This window comes from Notolepis coatsorum (genome assembly GCF_963971535.1).
Source record: "Notolepis coatsorum genome assembly, chromosome: 5".
Taxonomy (NCBI): domain Eukaryota; kingdom Metazoa; phylum Chordata; class Actinopteri; order Aulopiformes; family Paralepididae; genus Notolepis; species Notolepis coatsorum.
The window spans coordinates 49,640,027-49,664,292 of NC_140169.1; the positions used below are offsets into that span (position 1 = coordinate 49,640,027).

The window sequence follows — 24,266 nt, forward strand, 5'->3', positions numbered from 1 at the left end:
TCTCTCTAGGCTACTCCAACCAGACCAGCCCCAAGTGTGTCTCGTCCTCCTCTTCGTCCTCGGAGGCGGAGCCTCCCTCCTCCTCCTCCATCCTTCCTGTCAGTCAGATGATCGACAAGGTCAAAGGTTACTGCTCCACTCGCTCCGACAACTTCTACAAGAACATCATCCTCTCCGAGAGCTTCAGTCACAGCACCAAGTTCTAGGGCCTCTAGTCTAGAACATTCCTGGATCTCCTTGACCCACAGGGACCCTCCTCACGTGTTCTGACCTTCTAGAACCTCCTGCGACGTTCTGGAACCCAACTCCTCTGTGACACGTCGGCTCCGTTGCAGTTTGGTCCCGACGAGGATATTATTCACGTAACCCTTTCACTGCCACACGACAGACGGTTAACCCTTTCACTGCCACACGACAGACGGTTAACCCTTTCACTGCCACACGACAGACGGTTAACCCTTTCACTGCCACACGACAGACGGTTAACCTTTAACTACCACACAACCGACGGCGTTGATGCTCCATCGTTAGCATCATTAGCTCCGCGGATGCCTTTCACTGCCTGTCGCGTGGCAGTGAAAGGGTTAATTAAAGAAGATAACTGTTTACTTTGTTTGCATGTCACTGGTTCGTCCTCTTTCTTGAGCCCGGGGGGGAGGGGGGGGGGGGGGGGGGGGGCTGTTCAATCAAATCAAGAAAACTGGATGTCAGCCACGGCAGATTTATACCAAAGCCAAGGAATGTTTCGAGCTGATCCAATTATTTTTTTTTTTTTGGAATTGCAAAATATCATTCGTTCCATCCCTAGCACTTTTTTCTTTTTTTTTTTAAATAATGTGCTAAATAAATAAACATAAACATAAAACATCATAGTCTCTCCATAGTAAAGTTTAGGAGCTTTTTCAACCACCTTTTCCCACAATAATTCCAATATTCCCCAAAAACTCCACCTGGAACATTCCGTCACTCTCCAGCATTCTGGAACCTCGTGTTCAGATCCGACGCGATGTGTGGTTCTCCTTCAAACATGTCCCCGTTCGCCTCCCTCCCTCCCTCCCTCCCTCCCTCCCTCCCTCCCTCCCTCCCTCCCTCCCTCCCTCCCTCTCTCTCTCTCTCCCTCCCTCCCTTCCTCCCTCCCTTCCTCCCTCCCTCCCTCCCTCCCTCTCTCTCTCTCCCTCCCTCCCTCCCTCCCTCCCTCCCTCCCTCCCTCCCTCCCTCCCTCACCCTCCCTCCCTCTCTCTCCCTCTCTCCCTCCCTCCCTCCCTCCCTCCCTCCCCTCCCTCCCTCCCTCCCTCCCTCCCTCCCTCTCTAACGCTGGCGGCGCTCGCCCCCCCCCCCCCCCCCCCCCTCCGCACAGGGCCGGGAATGTGACGTGAACAAACACGCCTTGCTTGAATTTCCTGATGAATGAATTAAGAGACTAAATGTTTTCTGGGCAGCAGAGGCAGAACATCTGCAGTAGAACTAGACTCGGTGAGCGGGTCTGAGTGAACACACCTGACGCACCACGGCTGCTGATGGAAACCAAAAGGACAAACAGCAGAAAAGGAGCGACACCGGTGTCATGGAGGTCGGGAGGAACAGTCATCTGATCGACTGTTTGTGAAAATCGGTAGCTGTCACCTGATACATAACAAGACACTAATTAGATGACATGTACTCTACTCATATACTCTACTTAACCCTTTCACTGCCGCACGACAGAAGGTTAACCCTTTACTATCACACTACTACCGACGGTGAGTAAAGGATTAACCTGTAGTGTGGCGGTGAAGGGGTTAAGTACTTTCATGACATGACGGCAGAGAGGGGTCGATGAGTACTATTCAAATTATAGTTATGCAAATTGTTCAACTTTGTTGTCTTATGTATTTTTGTATGCAAAGTCACTCCCAAGCTGCCTGAGAGATGACCTCAATTGATTGATGTATTTGTTGGGTAAGAATCTGACAAGATGACATTTTGTGAAGTCATCCCACAACCGCTGACCCGCCATCAGTTCAAATCAAATCCGAAATGAGTCGCCGGGTTTCACTTGACAAACCAAACAATTGATAAATAAATGATGGAATAAATGATGATGTCACAGTGATGTCACAGAAACACTGTCCTTTTTTACTGGAAGGAAGAGCTATTTGATCCTCGCCCCCAAACAGCCAATCGGTGTGTCCATACCTGTCGCAGTGCCCTTGAGCAAGGCACCGAACCACCCTAACTGCTCCGAGTGAGACTCCGCCCCCCCGGCCTGGTGACACATGTGTCTCAGTAGGACACGCCCCTGTAGCTCGAGGCCCCGCCCCCCCCGGCCTGGTGACACATGTGTCTCAGTAGGACACGCTAAGAAAGACACGTCCTAACTAATATAGCGGCAGGGCCAGGGGCGTGTGCAGATAGGACCGAAGGGGGGGGGGGGGGGGGGGGGCCTTGAGCCCTTGCCCTGTTGCCCCCATGTGCCCATCCATTTCTTTGGGGGTCAAATATGAACACTGGGGGCGGGATCCACAAAGAATGGATTGCACGGTGCTGCTAATTGCACCCTTACTTACAATTGATTATCAATTGAAAATGGGGGACCCTGATGTAAACAAGACTAAAGTCTTTCTCAGGTCTGCATCCCCTTAACAATTGTGTGTATTGAGCCGTACTGTATTGTACCCATTCTGCAATCTGCGCGGTGATTGATTGATTGAAAATTGTATTAACAAATTGGAGAATGGGTACAATTATCACCGTGGAATCCATTCTTTGTGGATCCCGCCCTGGGTGGTTAAGGGCCCTTATTGTAGCTCGAGGCCCCGCCCCCATGTGGTCCGTGCGCGCCCCTGTAGCTTGAGGCCCCGCCCCCCAGGTGGTCCGTGCACGCCCCTGTAGCTCGAGGCCCCGCCCCCCAGGTGGTCCGTGCACGCCCCCTGCTTCAAGCTGTGGGTCTCGGTAGCTTTTAACCCTTTCACCACCACCACTCTACAAAACGGTTAACCCTTTCACTGCGACAATACAGAAGGTTAACCCTTTCACTGCGACAATACAGAAGGTTAACCCTTTCACTGCGACAATACAGAAGGTTAACCCTTTCACTGCGACAATACAGAAGGTTAACCCTTTCACTGCGCGACAATACAGAAGGTTAACCCTTTCACTGCGACAATACAGAAGGTTAACCCTTTCACTGTGACAATACAGAAGGTTAACCCTTTCACTGCGACAATACAGAAGGTTAACCCTTTCACTGTGACAATACAGAAGGTTAACCCTTTCACTGCGCGACAATACAGAAGGTTAACCCTTTCACTGCGCGGCAATACAGAAGGTTAACCCTTTCACTGCGACAACACAGAAGGTTAACCCTTTCACTGTGCGACAATACAGAAGGTTAACCCTTTCACTGCGACAACACAGAAGGTTAACCCTTTCACTGCGACAACACAGAAGGTTAACCCTTTCACTGCGCGACAACACAGAAGGTTAACCCTTTCACTGCCACACGACAAATGGGTTAATCAGGGCCTCCCTGGCCGACACATAGAATCTTATTTTTATTTATTTTTATTTAACGTTTATTTTTTAACCAGGTAGGTCAATTAATTAAGAACAAATTGTTATTTAAAATGCCGATGGCCCGGCGAGAGGAGAAAAGGACCTCTGGAAGGGTCAAAGGGAAAGGGGACAACAACTCTGAGATAGAGTCCTTAACCCTTTCACTGCCACACAACAGCAGGTTAACCCTTTACTACAGGGCTATTCAACTAAATTGTTCATGGGGCCACATTGTCAGAAACCCAAGGGGCCAGGGGCCGGACTGCCACGGCGCCTCCCCGTGCTATGAATATATGTACACTTGACACAACACGCAACCACATTTTCACAACTTTTATTTAACTACATTGCAAAAGTAGTATACTTTTCAAAAAAAGTGCTTCATTTATGTGCCACATCTGCAACATCTCCTGCAGAAAGTGCTTTATTTATGACTGTGCAACAACTGCAACATCTCCTCTTCAACATTTCAATATAAAAATAAAATAAAAAACAAACAAGTGCATGATGTGCATCTGAACATTCTAACATCAACACTTGAACAAAAAAACACATTTATAGTGCAGCTGAGCTTATGAAAAAGTGCTTCATGTCTGTGCAACAACAGCAAATCACAGCATCTTATTAGCACTTATTGTCCACTCTTAACTCTCAAACATCAGGGGGGTGGGGGGCAGACAGGCCTAGCCTACATACACACATCTAATGAGAGCGATTGCACTTCTTTGACTGGGCAATGGCAGAGAAAGAGGGTTCATAGGAAGTGAGGGCTACCCGCAAACAGTGATGCAAATGCTCATTTGTCAAGGAGGCACGTTGCTTGTTTTAATGGCATTCATGTGAGAAAAACTGGATTCACAGGTGTATGTTGAACCAAACATTGTTAGCACAGATATTGCCAGCGTTTTTATTTTGGGGAATGTCTTGACATGAATACACTTTATCCAAAATGTTGTGGTGGATTCATTCTCAAGTGCCTGCTTCAGAGCAGATGATGCTTGCATGTCAATTATTTCAAGTTGCAGGAGACCTTCATCAATGTGAAGTGATGCAAGGAACTCTTGTCCTTTTGTGGAAATAGCAGCTACATTGGCAAATGGGTTGCTCACAAAATGCATCAATTCTCTGGACATGTCAAATTCATCAAATCGACTTGCAAAGTTTTCCCTCAATTTATCAATGAAATCTGTCATTAATTGAGTGACTTTTGGCTCAATTGTGCGTGTTAACGTTGACATGAAAAGAAAAAAGTAAAAAAAAAATTAAAAAGAAATATAAAAAAAAAAAAAAAAAAAAAATTTTATTATCATGTAATCTTTGGCGGGCCGGTCAGAATCATCCCGCGGGCCGGATCTGGCCCGCGGGCCGCCAGTTAAATAGCCCTGCTTTACTATCACACTACCGACGGTAACCGGCAGAAACAGGTCTCAGATCAGTTTTAGTCTGTCACGTCCACACTGCCCCCTACTGTCCACACGCCTCATTGCATCTTTCAAGACGCGTGGCGGTAACTTAGTATACGCTCCACAGGGACGCAGGACACGAGGCTCCGCCCCCATGGGTCACGTGACCAGACACGAGGCCCCGATCCCCTGGGTCACGTGTCCAGACACGAGGCTCCGCCCCCCTGGGTCACGTGTCCAGACACGAGGCTCCGCCCCCCTGGGTCACGTGCCCCCGTATTTAAAAGCAAGTATACCGAGACCATAAGGGCGTGGTCGCAGGATTACTACCTAGGAATTACCTCTTACCTAGGAATGTTCAATCGATATTTATCGAACGGGAGCTATACTCTCTCTCCCAGAGCCAGGAAGCAGAGACGCGAGGCCTGTGATGTCATCAGGTAGAGACACGAGGCCTGTGATGTCATCAGGTAGAGACGCGAGGCCTGTGATGTCATCAGGTAGAGACGCGAGGCCTGTGATGTCATCAGGTAGAGACACGAGCCTGTGATGTCATCAGGTAGAGACGCGAGGCCTGTGATGTCATCAGGTAGAGACGCGAGGCCTGTGATGTCATCAGGTAGAGACGCGAGGCCTGTGATGTCATCAGGTAGAGACGCGAGGCCTGTGATGTCATCAGGTAGAGACGCGAGGCCTGTGATGTCATCAGGTAGAGACGCGAGGCCTGTGATGTCATCAGGTAGAGACGCGAGGCCTGTGATGTCATCAGGTAGAGACGCGAGGCCTGTGATGTCATCAGGTAGAGACGCGAGGCCTGTGATGTCATCAGGTAGAGACGCGAGGCCTGTGATGTCATCATCAGGGGCCGCGCCACAGACAGGGAGGCTGACGTTGTTGTTGGACCCGCAGAACGTTTGTTTTATTTTAGCCGTAAAGAGCAAATTTGGAGGAACAACACGTACGAGCTGTCGGAGCGCTCCGAGACTTTAACTGTCGGCGGGTTTCATTAAATAAACGGGTTTCATCTGACAAACCAAACGGCCGATAAAATCAACCGCCGATCCGCTGACACTACGGAAATGAGAGGGCGAGAGAGAGAGGGCGAGAGAGAGAGAGAGAGAGAGAGAGAGAGAGAGAGAGGTGAGAAGATAAGAGAAGATAAACAAGAGGTCGGGGGGGGGGGGGGGAGCGTAACACCTCCGACGTGGAAACGAAAGCCTAACGTACTGCGGCGTTCTTTATTTTTTCTTTCTTTCCTCTTTTTTTTTATTTTTTATTTTAAATACTGTGATGTTTATTAACGTTGAACCTGGTTGTGTGCGTTTGTGTGTGTCCTCTGTAAATATTGATGGTGTGTACTCTGTGTGTTGCCTCCTCGTGCTATAATCACATCACTGCGGTCAGCCGGACGGCTCGGCTCGGAGGAGGAGGTGGTGGAGAGGTCGCCACGTCTTGTACACACAAACGTCTGTAATCGGAGGGCGCCGGTCGGCAGGGCGTTCCCACCGTGAAAAACACCAAACCAGTGGAGTGGAATAGAACCTCCAACCTCCAAAAAAAAAAACAGCAAGAATGAACTCTGAAAGGGAAATGGTAGTTACTGTGGTTTAGCTTCTGCAGGGCAGGACAGTCGGCACACTGAACGTATGGATACCGTCTCTCAAAGTCGTACTCAAATAAAATAAATCTGGCTAAAAACACACTTGAGTAAAAGTTAAAAAAACGTTTCTACTTTTAAATGTACTTAAAAAGTTGAAGTAAACACTTTTTCTCTGACTGTATTCCTCTGATAGCAGGTGTTTAATCAAAGCTCCCCGTTTTCTGGTCTCGCACAAGGACCAATCAGCATGGGCATGGGCGGGTTCATTTTCCATTGATGGGGATTTGATTGGCTGTTTTTAAATAAAGCGCGGCCGCAGGATTAATAACGTTAACGTTAGTTCGGCCAGAGAAACAAATATACTAATTAAAATAGTTGGACCTGCGAGATTTGTACTTTGTACTTTGTAGGTCTGCATTTTAAATGTAAGGAGTAAAAAGTATGTTTTTTTCCCTCTGAAATGTAATTGAGTAAAAGTACAAGTGCTTTTGTGTAAATCACCGTCCTCCGCAGGCGTCCACCGGGGGGCCAGGAAGGGGTCAAAGTTCAGCAGCTGTACCTGTAGTTCAGTACCCAAACAATCAGACAGGAACTACTAACTAGGGACGCACCGATCCGACTTTCTCAGTCCCGATACCGAGTACCGATCCGATACCCATTGTTCAATTAATAAACTGTGTGCCTCACAAGACGGAAGTCTTTCTATGGTCTGCATCCCCTTAACAATTGTGTGTATTGAGCCGTACTGTATTGTACCCATTCTGCAATCTGTTAATACAATTTTCAATCAATCAATCAATCAATCAACAACTGTGTGGAAGAGACTGGGATCATTATTTTGTGCAACAAGGCAGCATCAGGCTTGACTTAAAACATTACTTTCCTAACTTAGTGAGACAAAATGTAACAAATTAACACATAGATATAAATGTCATCTGTACATATATATATATATATATTTTGTAATACAATTTATTGAATAAAGCATACAAATATATACTTTTTTTTTTTTTAAAGATTACAATTGTCTCCGATACCCGATCTAGCTATTTTATTCACATCGGGGGCCGATATCCGATATCAATATGGGATCGGTGCGTCCCTACTACTAACCCTGACCTCAGGTTCACCCATGAGGTCAAAGGTCAGCTCCTGCCGTGCAGTGGGGAAGTGAGGTGGTTGTCATGGTAATAAAAGTCACAGTTTGTGTTATTAGAGTCGACACGGGGCGTGGCGTCGTTTGGAAATAACAGACAAAAGTAAACAATTACTCTACTCACACGTGAAAGGCTGTCTTTTATTGAATGAATTTCAATATTCTAATTTGAAAATGATATATGAATTTCAATACCAAACTGCCAGTCGAATGTAAATGAAAACAATAAAAAAAAAGCTATCGGTATTGATTCTTTACATGATTGTATTTATAAGGTCGACTGAAAATGCATCACTGGCTCTGTTCCCTTGTCCATGGTTTTGGTCAACTGTGTCTGCAAGGCAAGCCAACACACCGCTGTTACCGGGCAACAGGTACACCGCTGTTACCGGGCAACAGGTACACCTCTGTTACCAGACAACAGTACACCTCTGTGACCAGACAACAGTACACCTCTGTGACCAGACAACAGTACACCTCTGTGACCAGACAACAGTACACCTCTGTGACCAGACAACAGTACACCTCTGTGACCAGACAACAGTACACCTCTGTGACCAGACAACAGTACACCTCTGTGACCAGACAACAGTACACCTCTGTGACCAGACAACAGTACACCTCTGTGACCAGACAACAGTACACCTCTGTGACCAGACAACAGTACACCTCTGTGACCAGACAACAGTACACCTCTGTGACCAGACAACAGTACACCTCTGTGACCGCCGGGCAACAGTAGAAGAAGAAGAAGTCTTTATTTGTCATGCAGTTTAACACACACATGCCAGATGGGCGACACACAGGACACATTGGGTTGCCGATAAAATGTCTCTGCACTTGACCCATCCCGTCGTCGTCCCCCCCCCCCCCAAGGGCAGCCGGGAAAAGAGGCGGGGGGCTGCAGCGTGGGGCCGCGCCCCGAGCACCTTTACAACACCTGTAATTGGCGGCTACAGATTATGCCAAAGCCCTATTTGCACTGGACTAGTTAAACGTAGTAATATAAGATTACAGCCCCCGACCTGTGTGACGTCCAGATGTGTCTCGTCTTCATCCAGGCGTCCTGAGATTGAATTTGACACGCTGCTGTCTGGGTGATCAAAGATGATTCAAGGTCCAATTTCATTTCAAGTTCAAGTTTCAAGTTTCAAGTTTCTTTAATAGTTGTCATACAGAAGTACAGAATACTTTCATACAAAATGCTTCTTACTGTTACGCTCCAGAGACTGTGCTAGACAAGATAGTATCAAATAACATAGTATAGCATGTAAATTAGAAGTAGAAAATGAGGTCACAGTGTTCAGTATAGACATATGTACAATGTTCGATGCAGAATAGACATAACTGAGTTACCATATAATATACAAACCTTTATTTAAACTCGAAAGGCAACTGAGTTTTCCCCTCATTTACAGTCACGTCGAGTGTACACACACAGAGATAAGCAAAACCATAAGATAACAAGACGAGGCAAAGAGCAAGGATAACAAATCAATTAACACACGACGTACAACTTGATCAACAAAGGTTGAAGATCAAGGTTTTAAACGCTGCCACAGAGGGGAGAATCTCAAGGACTTGGAGTTCATTCCATGAGCTGGAGGCATCGTAGACAAACCCTAATTGCCCCTGTTCCGAGAAAACTCAGGTACCTTAAGGACGAGCCAGTCAGTAGAACGGGTTCCATAGGTTCCAACATTCCATTCCACTAATGATGGAATTTTATAAATACACCGCCTGATGCAAAAATGGAATCATGCCCAGTACTTGAATATTTTGCCAAATGATAAATCAAAGCCGTGACAGCAGGTGTAGAGTCATGAACTGGATAACCCGGACGGTTTGGTGTTTCTAGGGGATGCACCGATCCGACTGGTTCAATCCCGATACCGATACCTGGGCTTTGGGTATCGGCCGATACCGAGTACCGATCCGATACCCATTGTTCAATTAATAACACTGTATGCCTCACTCTGTGGAAGAGACTGGGATCATTCTTTTGTGCGAGGCAACATCAGGCTTGACTTAAGTTAAAACATTACTTTCCTAACTTAGTGAAACAAAACACATAGATATAAATGTACTTAATTGTTATTTATTATTACATTTATTATTATATTATATATATTTTTTTTTGTATTTTTTCTTTTTTTGTATTTTTTTTTGTATTATTTTTTATACATAACATCAAATTAGACACACAAGCATTAACAGTAAACATCCAATGAAATCACCATTTGAATCATTATAAATGTAGTTTACGAGATATATACCTAATACTTGCTATCTAATACAATACATACATATGCTCTCGCTCGCCCCCCCCCGGACCCCCACTTGGATAATCCATCCATTTTCATTCGCTTCTAACCAGGCATTACAATTCATATGCTAGTTTTTATTCTCTCCACCACATCTAACCAGATTGCAATGTTGGTTTAACTTTCACTGACACCTAAAATTCTTGCTGTAGATATCTCTAGAGATAAATCACATCGAGATAGGTAAGAACCCATACCTTCCGGCACATTTTTTCCGGTTGAAACCATCGTGATGCTATCAGCTTTTTAGCAGCTGTGAGACCGGATAAAACTAGTCTCTTTAACTGTATAGGGACTGCAAACTGAAAAACATCATTCAACAACAATACAGAGGGCTGTACAGGTATGTTCAGAAATAAGAGTTCTGATAATTTTATTATATTATAATCAGATATATATAAAAAAAATAATGTATACCCGATCCAGCTATTTTAGTCATATCGGGGCCCATATCAATATCGGATCGGTGCATCCCTAAGAATCATCAACTGGATAACCCGGACAGTATGGGGTGTAAAAAGTACCCAGAAATGATACTTAAGTGAAAGTATGGGTACCGTCTCAAAAGCGTACTCAAGTAAAAGTCAGAGTATCTGGCTAAAAACACACTTGAGTAAAAGTCAAACAGTTTCTACTTTTAAATGTACTTAAGTACTAAAAAGTAAAAACTTCTTTTCTGACTGTATTCTTCTGATGTTTAATCAAAGACCCCAGCTTTCTATAGTCTTGCACAAGGACCAATCAGCATGGGCATGGGCGGGTTCATTTTCCATTGATGGGGATTTGATTGGCTGTTTTTAAATAAAGTGCGGCCGCAGGATTAATAACGTTAACGTTAGTTCGGCGAGAGAAACGAATATACTAATTTAAATGGTTGGACCTGCGAGATTTGTACTTTGTACTTTGTAGGTCTGCATTTTAGATGTAAGGAGTAAAAACTATGTTTTTATACTAATAACCTAACCTAATAATACTTGAGTAAAGTACAAATCCCCCAAAACAGTACTTTTACCCTTAGAAGTCTAACCTAAATAGCTCCTCCTCCTGAGAATTTCCCCCTTTTTTTTGTTACATAATATAAAATTACAGATTCATACCTTCAAAATAAGCCATCAATTGTCAAATTTGAGACGATAGTTTTCAATCAATGTCCTATCAAACATTCTGGTACAGTCATTACCAATTTGCAGCAGGAGCCTCTGAAGGGAATTCAGTGAATTCAGCTAATGATAAGGGAACTACACTCCTTCCCAGAATTCAATGTGATGTCAATGTTAATTTCAATGACTAATTCACACCATGAAACAAAGGCCCAGCAGGGAACAATTACAGCTGAATGGGGGTATAGTGTGACTGATCAATACAGGCAACACACACTTTGATTTGATGCCATGCATATACACACACTAGATAGACAGAGGTTTAGATATTTAGATAGATATATAATAGTAATATAATAGAAAGAGAGAGAGAGAGATAGAAAGAAAGAAAGAAAGAAAGAAAGAAAGAAAGAAAGAAAGAAAGAAAGAAAGAAAGAAAGAAAGAAAGAAAGAAAGAAAGAAAGAAAGAAAGAAAGAAAGAAAGAAAGAAAGAAAGAAAGAAAGAAAGAAAGAAAGAAAGAAAGAAAGAAAGAAAGAAAGAAAGAAACAGAGAGAGAGACATTTATAATAATAATAATAATTATTATTATTATTATTATTATTAAATAGAATAATTTTCTATAGGCTTGCCGTGGTAGTCAGTGATACTGGTGTCATTCTGTGTTCAGGCTTCCATACTTATTGAAAAGAATGCTCATATCCAAAAGTATTAGATAGATATAGGTCATACATGTAGGTATGCATTTGGTTACACACACACACAGAAGTAGTCTCAGACCGGGAATAGTCTCAGAGAGGGAGATACAGAGGAGAGATGGAGAGAGAGATTTGAACTTAGTGTCCACTTGGGTGTCTGAAAACAGGCTGAAGTTAAACATCTCAAAAACCAAGAGCCTAATATTGGGATCCAAGCATACTATAAGAAAAGACGTGAAGCTAAGTATATCTTTAGACGGAACAGCTATTGAGCAAGTTAGAGAGGCAAAGCTGTTGGGTGTCACACTTGATGGAACAATCTCATGGTCAACTCACACCAACAATGTGGTTGCCAAAATGAGCAGAGGTATTTCAATTATCAGAAGGTGTAGGTATTTTCTAGCCGATCTGATATTGAAGCAAGTGATACAGTCATTAGTTCTTTCTCACCTTGACTACTGTCCAGCTGTCTGGTCTAATGCCTCAAGACAAGAGCTCAATAAGATCCAGCTCACTCAGAACAGAGCGGCCCGTCTGGCCCTGAACTGCTCAATGAGAAACAGTGTGGAGGGGATGCATACCAAGCTGTTGTGGTTGAAGGTGGAAGACAGACTGGATTGCAGCCTGATCTTGTTCATGAGGAATATATATATCTCAAGAGAACCTATCTGTTTGTATTCACAGCTAACATGTACACATGATCGACATAAGTATAATACTAGGCATGCCTGTAGGGAAACGTTCACACTGCTACTACCAAAAACCAATGCAGCAAAGAAAACTGTGTTATATAGAGCCATGTCATATTGGAATAAACTGCCAGTACATCTTACTCAGATAACCAGTAAGATAAGTTTTAAAAATAATTTGAAAAGAGCATTGAGAGAAAAAGAAATTAGTTTACATTAAAGAAAAACACAGATACTGTAGTTTACACTGTAAAGAAATGACTGTCTGAGAGTTTAATCCCTTTTATTGTATTTTCTGTGATCTGATACTCTGTTTGTGTACTGTAATGCTATTTGGAAATATTTTTATATTTTTATATGTAGGAATATTGGAATATATTTTTAAATGTATGCTACTATAATGTTATGTATGTATGTACTGTTTTTGTTGTGTGTGGACCCCAGGAAGACTAGTTGTTGCTGCGGTGATGACTAATGGGGATCCGTAATAAAGATAAAGATAAAGAGAGGGAGATAGGGAGATATAGATAGAGAGAGGGAGAGAGAGAGGGAGAGATAGAGGGAGAGAGATATATATAGGTTAGAAAGCAACCTGGGTTCTCAGACAGACAGACAGACAGACAGACAGACAGACAGACAGACAGACAGACAGACAGACAGACAGACAGACAGAGAGAGAGAGAGAGAGAGAGAGAGAGAGAGAGGCGACGTCATCTTTCCTTCACAAAGCGCATCGATTCGCTGTCAACTAAAGCACCGTGTTTACTACAGCGCGGGTGACCAAAACACCAAACTCGTCACACAGTAGCCAGTGGCTGATCATATACACACACGCACTCTGCCATATTTAGTTAATGTTTTAGCGCGACATGGGTATACAGGACTGTCGAGGATATGCTGCAGAGTTTCTGTTGCACATAGAAGCAGACTCGACACAAGTTTCGTCTTGACGCTGCGTCTCAGCGCACACACACACATACACACACACCACATTATTCTGCGAAGCAGCTCAGTGTCCCGTGGATATTATTGCAAGAGATATTTCATACATATTATGAAAAGCCGATGCCGATCTGTTGTTTAGAATTTGGATGGGGGGTAGCGAGTCTCTGATACCTCTCACCTCTGCGCGGGGGTCTAACACCTATTCACAGCGCACACGCTTCTCTTGTGTGTGTGCGAGCGTGCGTGACGTGCGTTTCGTGACGCGCTGTAGTTCTCTGGCAAACGCAGATAATTACAAGCATAACATCTAGCAAGAATTAAACGTATTTACAAATCGTATTATGTTTAGCAAGTAAGGAGACATATATAGTAAATCTCAAAGCACTCGAAATTGTCATTTTTCTATTTTTACAGATTTCTGAAAAGCGCGACTTCCAGAGCATTTATGAGTCATTCTAAATCCCTTTGTTCTCCGCCCACGGGTCCAAACAAGCCCTGCGACCTGTATTGTAACAAAGTACAATTACTCAAGTACTTTACACCCCTGAGTATATGTAGAATCATGAACTGGATAACCTGGACAGGATGTAGAATCATGAACTGGATAACCTGGACAGGATGTAGAATCATGAACTGGATAACCTGGACAGGATGTAGAATCATGAACTGGGTAACCTGGACAGGATGTAGAATCATGAACTGGATAACCTGGACAGGATGTAGAATCATGAACTGGATAATCAGGACAGGATGTAGAATCATGAACTGAATAACCTGGACAGGATGTAGAATCATGAACTGAATAACCTGGACAGGATGTAGAATCATGAACTGGATAACCTGGACAGGATGTAGAATCATGAACTGAATAACCTGCACAGGATGTAGAATCATGAACTGGATAACCTGGACAGGATGTAGAATCATGTACTGGATAACCTGGACAGGATGTAGAATCATGAACAGGATAACCTGCACAGGATGTAGAATCATGAACTGAATAACCTGCACAGGATGTAGAATCATGAACTGAATAACCTGCACAGGATGTAGAATCATGAACTGGATAACCCCGACTGGAACCACGTTGCTCCCGAGGCCCCTGTAGGCCTGTTTCCACACAACGTGCAGTAGCTTGATCTGACGTTCTGCACAGAAGGCCCTCCATGTAATGATTTAGATTAGATAAGATTAGATTTAGATTCCTTTATTGATCCCCCTGGGGAAATCTGGGCGCCCTAGCAGTGTGGGGGAGGGGGGAGGGGAGGTACAGGTATGGGCAGGGTGATAGTAGACATAAGACATAAATATAAGGCAATAAAATAACATCTGAATATAAAAGATATTTAAGTTAAAGTTCAAGTTTGTTTATTATTAGTCACAACAAAATACAGGATACTTTATGATGAAATGCTTGTTTCTGTATGAGCCCCTGAGAGTGTGCTACATACAGTAAAGAGAAAGTAAGTCAAATAAAATTAAGTAAGTAAAAAGTAAGTAAAGTCAATATACATCATTTACATATATACAATAATACAATATAGCTACAGACGGCAGTGTAATACTGGAGGCTCCGAATCAAATACAAGTCGCCCCAGTGGAACTTTTAACGGAGCGCTATTACATCAAGGTATTTGCACTTGTACTTTTGATACTTAAGTACTTAAATAACTTCTACTCTTCCCAGAGTGCTCCTCCTGCCAGGGGCCTGGTCTCCCCGCGCCGTGTGGGAACGTGAGCGTTCTGTGGGTTTAACTGCAGCGCACACCGGCTGCTCCCGACTCCCAGACCGTCAGATGTGGTCCGTCCTTAATCACAATCCCGCTGGTCGGGGCCACAAGACAGACACACAGCAGCGAGCTGAACAAAGGCCCCAGAGAACAGACCCCAAACCCAAACCCCCGAGAACACACCGCCGACAACATCCTGGGACCCCCACCGCATTCACACCACCGCCAGACGCCAAGCCCTACCCAAAGCTGTAAAGGAATGTGAATCACTACCCACTTTCAAAAAACACTCTCAAAAAACACCTACGGGAGACTGCAATTCGAAACTGGCCCCTACAAATTTCCTAACCTAGTTGTACAGTAAATTACCAAGTATGGCTTTGTCAGTATTCCAATGTACAGTGTACAATGTGTGTGTGTCCCCTACCCAACCCCCCCCCCACCTCCAATGTACAGCCCACACCCACCCACCCAATCCCACCCCACCCACCCAAACTCCTCCAATGTACAGTTTCTACGTCAAATGTATATACACTCTTCTTCTGGACACTTTTGTATCACAAACAGTACTGTATCTGCAAATCTGATCATAAATCTGTCATAAATGTATAGATGTAGCAGTACTGTCTATCTGTATGTCATGTATGTCATATATGTTATGATGAATTGAAAATGGGGGACCCTGATGTAAACAAGACGAAAGTCTTTCTCTGGTCTGCATCCCCTTAACAATTGTATGTATTGAGCCGTACTGTATTGTACCCATTCTGCAATCTGTTAATAAACTTTTCAATCAATCAATCAATCAAGCGGCACAGCTGAGGTTCGGAGCGCGACTTTCGAAAACACCTAGAGGGGAACGCTGGGGGAGAGAGGGAGGGGGGAGGGGGTAATTAGACGGAGCGGAGGGGAGGGTGGGGGGGGGGAGCGAGGGGGTAATTAGACGGAGCGGAGGGGAGGGGGGGGGGGGGGTAGCGAGGGGGTAATTAGACAGAGCCAGACTTTGTGTGGTCTAGTCAGTGTTGGGAGGCTTACTATAAAACATTTAGGCTAATTACAGATTTCTCCTGTAATTACAACTGCAAGTCACAATAAAACTAACAGAGGAAATTAAATAATACAGTATGACTCAAGTATAAGTAATGGTACTTCCATAAAGCTTTACTCAAGTATTAGTACTGTACTTGAAAATGACTCAAGTAATTGAGTAGCGCTCCAAAAAAAAAGTACCACAGAGGAAAAATAGCGTATTAGCTAACTCTGGTACATACATTACACTGGACATGTTGATTAATGTGCATTGTTCCTACTGTAGTTGACTTGGTGGCACTAGTGGTCGGACAGTAACCAACTCCAACTCAACGTCAGCAAGACAAAGGCGCTGGTGGTGGAAGGGTCCCCCTTCTCCCATAATCCTCGGAGGGGAGGAGGTAGAGATGGTGGAGTCCTACAAGGTCCTTGGAGTTCACCTGAACGAAAAACTGGACTGGTCGGACAACACTGAGGCCCTGTACAGGAAGGGACAGAGCAGGACAACACTGAGGCCCTCTACAGGAAGGGACAGAGCAGGACAACACTGAGGCTCTACAGGAAGAGACAGAGCAGGACAACACAGAGGCTCTCTACAGGAAGAGACAGAGCAGGACAACACAGAGGCTCTACAGGAAGGGACAGAGCAGGACAACACAGAGGCTCTACAGGAAGGGACAGAGCAGGACAACACTGAGGCCCTCTACAGGAAGGGACAGAGCAGGACAACACAGAGGCTCTACAGGAAGAGACAGAGCAGGACAACACTGAGGCTCTGCAGGAAGAGACAGAGCAGGACAACACAGAGGCTCTACAGGAAGAGACAGAGCAGGACAACACTGAGGCTCTACAGGAAGGGACAGAGCAGGACAACACAGAGGCTCTACAGGAAGGGACAGAGCAGGACAACACAGAGGCTCTACAGGAAGAGACAGAGCAGGACAACACAGATGCTCTACAGGAAGGGACAGAGCAGGACAACACAGAGGCTCTACAGGAAGGGACAGAGCAGGACAAGACTGAGGCCCTCTACAGGAAGGGACAGAGTAGGACAACACTGAGGCCCTCTACAGGAAGAGACAGAGCAGGACAACACTGAGGCTCTCTACAGGAAGGGACAGAGTAGGACAACACTGAGGCCCTCTACAGGAAGAGACAGAGCAGGACAACACTGAGGCTCTACAGGAAGGGACAGAGCAGGACAACACTGAGGCTCTACAGGAAGGGACAGAGCAGGACAACACTGAGGCTCTACAGGAAGAGACAGAGCAGGACAACACAGAGGCTCTACAGGAAGGGACAGAGCAGGACAACACTGAGGCCCTCTACAGGAAGGGACAGAGCAGGACAACACAGAGGCTCTACAGGAAGGGACAGAGCAGGACAACACTGAGGCCCTCTACAGGAAGGGACAGAGCAGGACAACACAGAGGCTCTACAGGAAGGGACAGAGCAGGACAACACTGAGGCCCTCTACAGGAAGGGACAGAGCAGGACAACACTGAGGCCCTACAGGAAGGGACAGAGCAGGACAACACAGAGGCTCTACAGGAAGGGACAGAGCAGGACAACACAGATGCTCTACAGGAAGGGACAGAGCAGGACAACACTGAGGCTCTACAGGAAGGGACAGAGCAGGACAACACTGAGGCTCTACAGGAAGGGACAGAGCAGGACAACACAGAGGCTCTACAGGAAGGGACAGAGCAGGACAACACTGAGGCCCTCTACAGGAAGGGACAGAGCAGGACAACACAGAGGCTCTACAGGAAGGGACAGAGCAGGACAACACTGAGGCCCTCTACAGGAAGGGACAGAGCAGGACAACACAGAGGCTCTACAGGAAGAGACAGAGCAGGACAACACAGAGGCTCTACAGGAAGGGACAGAGCAGGACAACACAGAGGCTCTACAGGAAGGGACAGAGCAGGACAACACAGATGCTCTACAGGAAGGGACAGAGCAGGACAACACAGATGCTCTACAGGAAGAGACAGAGCAGGACAACACAGAGGCTCTACAGGAAGAGACAGAGCAGGACAACACAGAGGCTCTACAGGAAGGGACAGAGTAGGACAACACTGAGGCTCTACAGGAAGGGACAGAGCAGGACAACACTGAGGCTCTACAGGAAGAGACAGCGCAGGACAACACAGAGGCTCTACAGGAAGAGACAGAGCAGGACAACACAGAGGCTCTATAGGAAGGGACAGAGCAGGACAACACTGAGGCCCTCTACAGGAAGGGACAGAGCAGGACAACACAGAGGCTCTACAGGAAGAGACAGAGCAGGACAACACTGAGGCTCTGCAGGAAGAGACAGAGCAGGACAACACAGAGGCTCTACAGGAAGAGACAGAGCAGGACAACACTGAGGCTCTACAGGAAGGGACAGAGCAGGACAACACAGAGGCTCTACAGGAAGGGACAGAGCAGGACAACACAGAGGCTCTACAGGAAGAGACAGAGCAGGACAACACAGATGCTCTACAGGAAGGGACAGAGCAGGACAACACAGAGGCTCTACAGGAAGGGACAGAGCAGGACAAGACTGAGGCCCTCTACAGGAAGAGACAGAGCAGGACAACACTGAGGCCCTCTACAGGAAGAGACAGAGCAGGACAACACTGAGGCCCTCTACAGGAAGGGACAGAGTAGGACAACACTGAGGCCCTCTACAGGAAGAGACAGAGCAGGACAACACTGAGGCTCTCTACAGGAAGGGACAGAGTAGGACAACACTGAGGCCCTCTACAGGAAGAGACAGAGCAGGACAACACTGAGGCCCTCTACAGGAAGGGACAGAGCAGGACAACACTGAGGCCCTCTACAGGAAGAGACAGAGCAGGACAACACTGAGGCCCTCTACAGGAAGGGACAGAGCAGGACAACACTGAGGCCCTCTACAGGAAGGGACAGAGCAGGCCAACACTGAGGCCCTCTACAGGAAGGGACAGAGCAGGACAACACTGAGGCCCTCTACAGGAAGGGACAGAGCAGGACAACACTGAGGCCCTCTACAGGAAGGGACAGAGCAGGCTGTTCTTCCTGAGGAGACTCAGGTCGTTCGACGTGTGCAACCGACTGCTGCTATCTTTCTACCAGTCGGTTGTAGCCAGCATCCTCTTTTTTGCTGTGGTGTGCTGGGGCGGCAACATCAACTCGAGGGACTCCAGCAAGCTGAACAAGCTGGTGAAGAAGGCTAGCTCAGTAGTGGGTGGTGAGCTGAACAAGCGGGTGGAGAAGGCTAGCTCCGTAGTGGGTGGTGAGCTGGATAATCTAGAGGTGGTGGCTGAGAGGAGGATGAGGAAAAAGCTAGAAGCCATCGTGGAGAACCCCTCTCACCCAGGGGCGTCGTTCTGGTATGGCAAGGTATGGCACTCGCCATACCTTGGCAAATAAAAATTTTAAATAAAAAAAATATATATTTCTTTTACAATGTTTTATGTTGATTTAGAATTTGAATGTTATGAACGAAGTTTCGAACTATTCGGTACAGCCCTAGCATGTTTTGATATTATCAATTATCTCACTTTTACTAGGTGACTTTTACTGTGACTAACTGAAATATGCCCAAAAAAGGGAAAATGGACATAGGGACGTTTTTTTAATCAAAGGGCAGCAGAGACAAGTGATACAGGGACACAGGTAAGGTCTGGCTTAGTGATTATAAGAGTGCAGTTCAGCATTCAGTAACCCATACTTTTTGTGAATGTGTTTTTGATACTACATTCTGTTGAACACACACCTCAAAACCGTACCTAAGGAAAATTGGCTCAATTGCAAGAAAAGTAATAGACAGTTATGATATTACATTCAGCATAATTCGTATGCAAAATATTGTGGTTCCCTGCTTTAGTCTGTTGACACATTTCTATACTAAAAATGCTTGTGTAGTCCTGTGTCATACCTAAATGTCATATAACTGAATTGTATAGAAACACCAGGTGACAGTAACACCAGGTGACAGTAACACCAGGTGACAGTAACAACACCAGGTGACAGTAACACCAGGTGACAGTAACACCAGGTGACAGTAACATCAGGTGACAGTAACACCAGGTGACAGTAACAACAGGTGACAGTAACACCAGGTGACAGTAACACCAGGTGACAGTAACACCAGGTGACAGTAACATCAGGTGACAGTAACACCAGGTGACAGTAACATCAGGTGACAGTAACACCAGGTGACAGTAACACCAGGTGACAGTAACAACAGGTGACAGTAACACCAGGTGACAGTAATACCAGGTGACAGACAGTAACACCAGGTGACAGTAACACCAGGTGACAGTAACACCAGGTGACAGTAACATCAGGTGACAGTAACACCAGGTGACAGTAATACCAGGTGACAGACAGTAACACCAGGTGACAGTAACACCAGGTGACAGTAACACCAGGTGACAGTAACAGCAGGTGACAGTAACACCAGGTGACAGTAACACCAGGTGACAGTAACACCAGGTGACAGTAACAGCAGGTGACAGTAACACCAGGTGACAGTAACACCAGGTGACAGTAACAGCAGGTGACAGTAACACCAGGTGACAGTAACACCAGGTGACAGTAACGCCAGTTGACAGTAACACCAGGTGACAGTAACACCAGGTGACAGTAACACCAGGTGACAGTAACGCCAGGTGACAGTTTTCGTTTTTGTTCGTTTTTGTTTTAGTTTTTTTTTTTTTTTTGCATTCTTTTTTTTCGTTCTTTTTTTGCGTTCGTTTTCATTTTAGTTCGTTAATTTTTTTGCGTCTTTTTTTGCGTTCTTTTTTTTCCGTTCTTTTTTTTGCGTTCGTTTTCATTTTAGTTCGTTAATTTTTTGCGTTCTTTTTTGTGTCGGTTTTTTTTCGTTCTTTTTTTGCACTCGTTTTCATTTTTGTTCGTTTTTGTTTTAGTTCGTTAATTTTTTGCGTTCTTTTTTGTGTCGGTTTTTTTTCGTTCTTTTTTTGCACTCGTTTTCGTTTTTGTTCGTTTTTGTTTTAGTTCATTAATTTTTTTGCATTCTTTTTTTTCGTTCTTTTTTTGGCGTTCGTTTTCGTTTTTGTTCGTTTTTGTTTTAGTTCGTAAATTTTTTTGCATTCTTTTTTTGCATTCTTTTTTTTTCGTTCTTTTTTTGCGCTCGTTTTCGTTTTAGTTCGTTTTCGTTTTAGTTCGTTAATTTTTTTGCATTCTTTTTTGCGTCCGTTTTTTTCGTTCTTTTTTTGCGTTCGTTTTAGTTTTTGTTCGTTTTAGTTTTAGTTCGTTAATTTTTTTGCATTCTTTTTTTTAGTTCTTTTTTTTTCATTCGTTTTTGTTTTAGTTCGTTAATTTTTTTGCATTCTTTTTTTTTCGTTCTTTTTTTGCGTTCGTTTTCGTTTTAGTTCGTTTTCGTTTTAGTTCGTAAATTTTTTTGCGTCCGTTTTTTTTCGTTCTTTTTTTCGTTCGTTTTAGTTTTTGTTCGTTTTCGTTTTAGTTCGTTAATTTAATTAACACCAGGTGACAGTAACACCAGGTGACAGTAACGCCAGGTGACAGTAACGCCAGGTGACAGTCCGTAACGCCAGGTGACCGCCTGTAACGCCACAGCGTTGTCTCTGGTTTTTAAACCCCCGCGGTCTTTGGAGCGCAGCATTACGTAGGTGAGCACAGATCAGAACTAGGATGTTTTCGGGAAGCCCAGCCCTGTGTACAGCTGTGGGCCAGATTGAGATGTTTCTACCGCCATTTATCGGTGTTGTTAAAGTAGTGGTCTGCCACAGTGGGCTTCCCTTGGTTCCCTTGTGATTTGGAATCTGCTATTTCCCCCAGACGGTTCACAGGGTCATTTGGACCAGACAGGACACCTGTGTCTTGCTCAAGGACATGTCAGGATCGAACCGGCCTCTTCAAAGTTGAAACTATCCTACTCTGTCTCCCTCTCAGCCTTCCTACTGTGTCAATAAAGACCTTCTCTCCTGTGTGTCTCCTCTACTCTGTCTCTCTCTCAGCCTTCCTACTGTGTCAATAAAGACCTTCTCTCCTGTGTGTCTCCTCTACTCTGTCTCCCTCTCAGCCTTCCTACTGTGTCAATAAAGACCTTCTCTCCTGTGTGTCTCCTCTACTCTGTCTCCCTCTCAGCCTTCCTACTGTCTCAATAAAGAACCTTCTCTCCTGTGTCTCCTCTACTCTGTCTCCTCTCAGCCTTCCTACTGTCTCAATAAAGAACCTTCTCTCCTGTGTCTCCTCTACTCTGTCTCCCTCTCAGCCTTCCTGTTGTCTCAATAAAGAACCTTCTCTCCTGTGTCTCCCCTACTCTGTCTCCCTCTCAGCCTTCCTACTGTCTCAATAAATAACCTTCTCTCCTGTGTCTCCTCTACTCTGTCTCCCTCTCAGCCTTCCTACTGTCTCAATAAAGAACCTTCTCTCCTGTGTCTCCTCTACTCTGTCCCCTCTCAGCCTTCCTACTGTCTCAATAAAGAACCTTCTCTCCTGTGTCTCCTCTACTCTGTCTCCCTCTCAGCCTTCCTACTGTCTCAATAAAGAACCTTCTCTCCTGTGTCTCCTCTACTCTGTCTCCCTCTCAGCCTTCATACTGTCTCAATAAAGAACCTTCTCTCCTGTGTCTCCTCTACTCTGTCTCCCTCTCAGCCTTCCTACTGTCTCAATAAAGAACCTTCTCTCCTGTGTCTCCTCTACTCTGTCTCCCTCTCAGCCTTCGTACTGTCTCAATAAAGAACCTTCTCTCCTGTGTCTCCTCTACTCTGTTTCCCTCTGAGCCTTCCTACTGTCTCAATAAAGACCTTTCTCTCCTGTGTCTCCTCTACTCTGTCTCCCTCTCAGTCTTCCTACTGTCTCAATAAAGAGCATTCTCTCCTGTGTCTCCTCTACTCTGTCTCTCTCTCAGCTTTCCTACTGTCTCAATAAAGAACCTTCTCTCATGTGTCTCCTCTACTCTGTTTCCCTCTCAGCCTTCTTACTGTCTCAATAAAGAACCTTCTCTCCTGTGTCTCCTCTACTCTGTCTCCCTCTCAGCCTTCCTACTGTCTCAATAAAGAACCTTCTCTTCTGTGTCTCCTCTACTCTGTCTCCCTCTCAGCCTTCCTACTGTCTCAATAAAGAACCTTCTCTCCTGTGTCTCCTCTACTCTGTCTCCCTCTCAGTCTTCCTACTGTCTCAATAAAGACCTTCTCTGCTGTGTCTCCTCTACTCTGTCTCCCTCTAAGCCTTCCTACTGTCTCAATAAAGAACCTTCTCTCCTGTGTCTCCTCTACTCTGTCTCCCTCTCAGCCTTCCTACTGTCTCAATAAAGACCTTCTCTTCTGTGTCTCCTCTACTCTGTCTCCCTCTCAGTCTTCCTACTGTCTCAATAAAGACCTTCTCTCCTGTGTCTCCTCTACTCTGTCTCCCTCTCAGCCTTCCTACTGTCTCAATAAAGAACCTTCTCTCCTGTGTCTCCTCTACTCTGTCTCCCTCTCAGCCTTCCTACTGTCTCAATAAAGACATTCTCTCCTGTGTCTCCTCTACTCTGTCTCCCTCTAAGCCTTCCTACTGTCTCAATAAAGAACCTTCTCTCCTGTGTCTCCTCTACTCTGTCTCCCTCTCAGCCTTCCTACTGTCTCAATAAAGAACCTTCTCTCCTGTGTCTCTCCTACTCTGTCTCCCTCTCAGCCTTCCTACAGTCTCAATAAAGAACCTTCTCTCCTGTGTCTCCTCTACTCTGTCTCCCTCTCAGCCTTCTTACTGTCTCAATAAAGAACCTTCTCTCCTGTGTCTCCTCTACTCTGTCTCCCTCTCAGCCTTCCTACTGTCTCAATAAAGAACCTTCTCTTCTGTGTCTCCTCTACTCTGTCTCCCTCTCAGCCTTCCTACTGTCTCAATAAAGAACCTTCTCTCCTGTGTCTCCTCTACTCTGTCTCCCTCTCAGTCTTCCTACTGTCTCAATAAAGACCTTCTCTGCTGTGTCTCCTCTACTCTGTCTCCCTCTAAGCCTTCCTACTGTCTCAATAAAGAACCTTCTCTCCTGTGTCTCCTCTACTCTGTCTCCCTCTCAGCCTTCCTACTGTCTCAATAAAGACCTTCTCTCCTGTGTCTCC

General features: G+C 45.2%; 1 protein-coding gene across 1 annotated transcript in view; it reads left to right on the plus strand.

The window, feature by feature from the left end:
* The window catches only part of adgrg6 (adhesion G protein-coupled receptor G6), a gene marked incomplete at its 5' end in the record, with an annotated part of 37,786 nt that extends 37,298 nt beyond the window's left edge, over positions 1–488 (plus strand). Inside the window, 1 exon segment of the mRNA XM_084314084.1 lies at positions 10–488. Coding sequence (XP_084170210.1) covers positions 10–206 — 197 coding nt within the window. The 3' untranslated portion in view covers positions 207–488.
* Between the last annotated feature and the right edge of the window lie 23,778 nt (positions 489–24,266).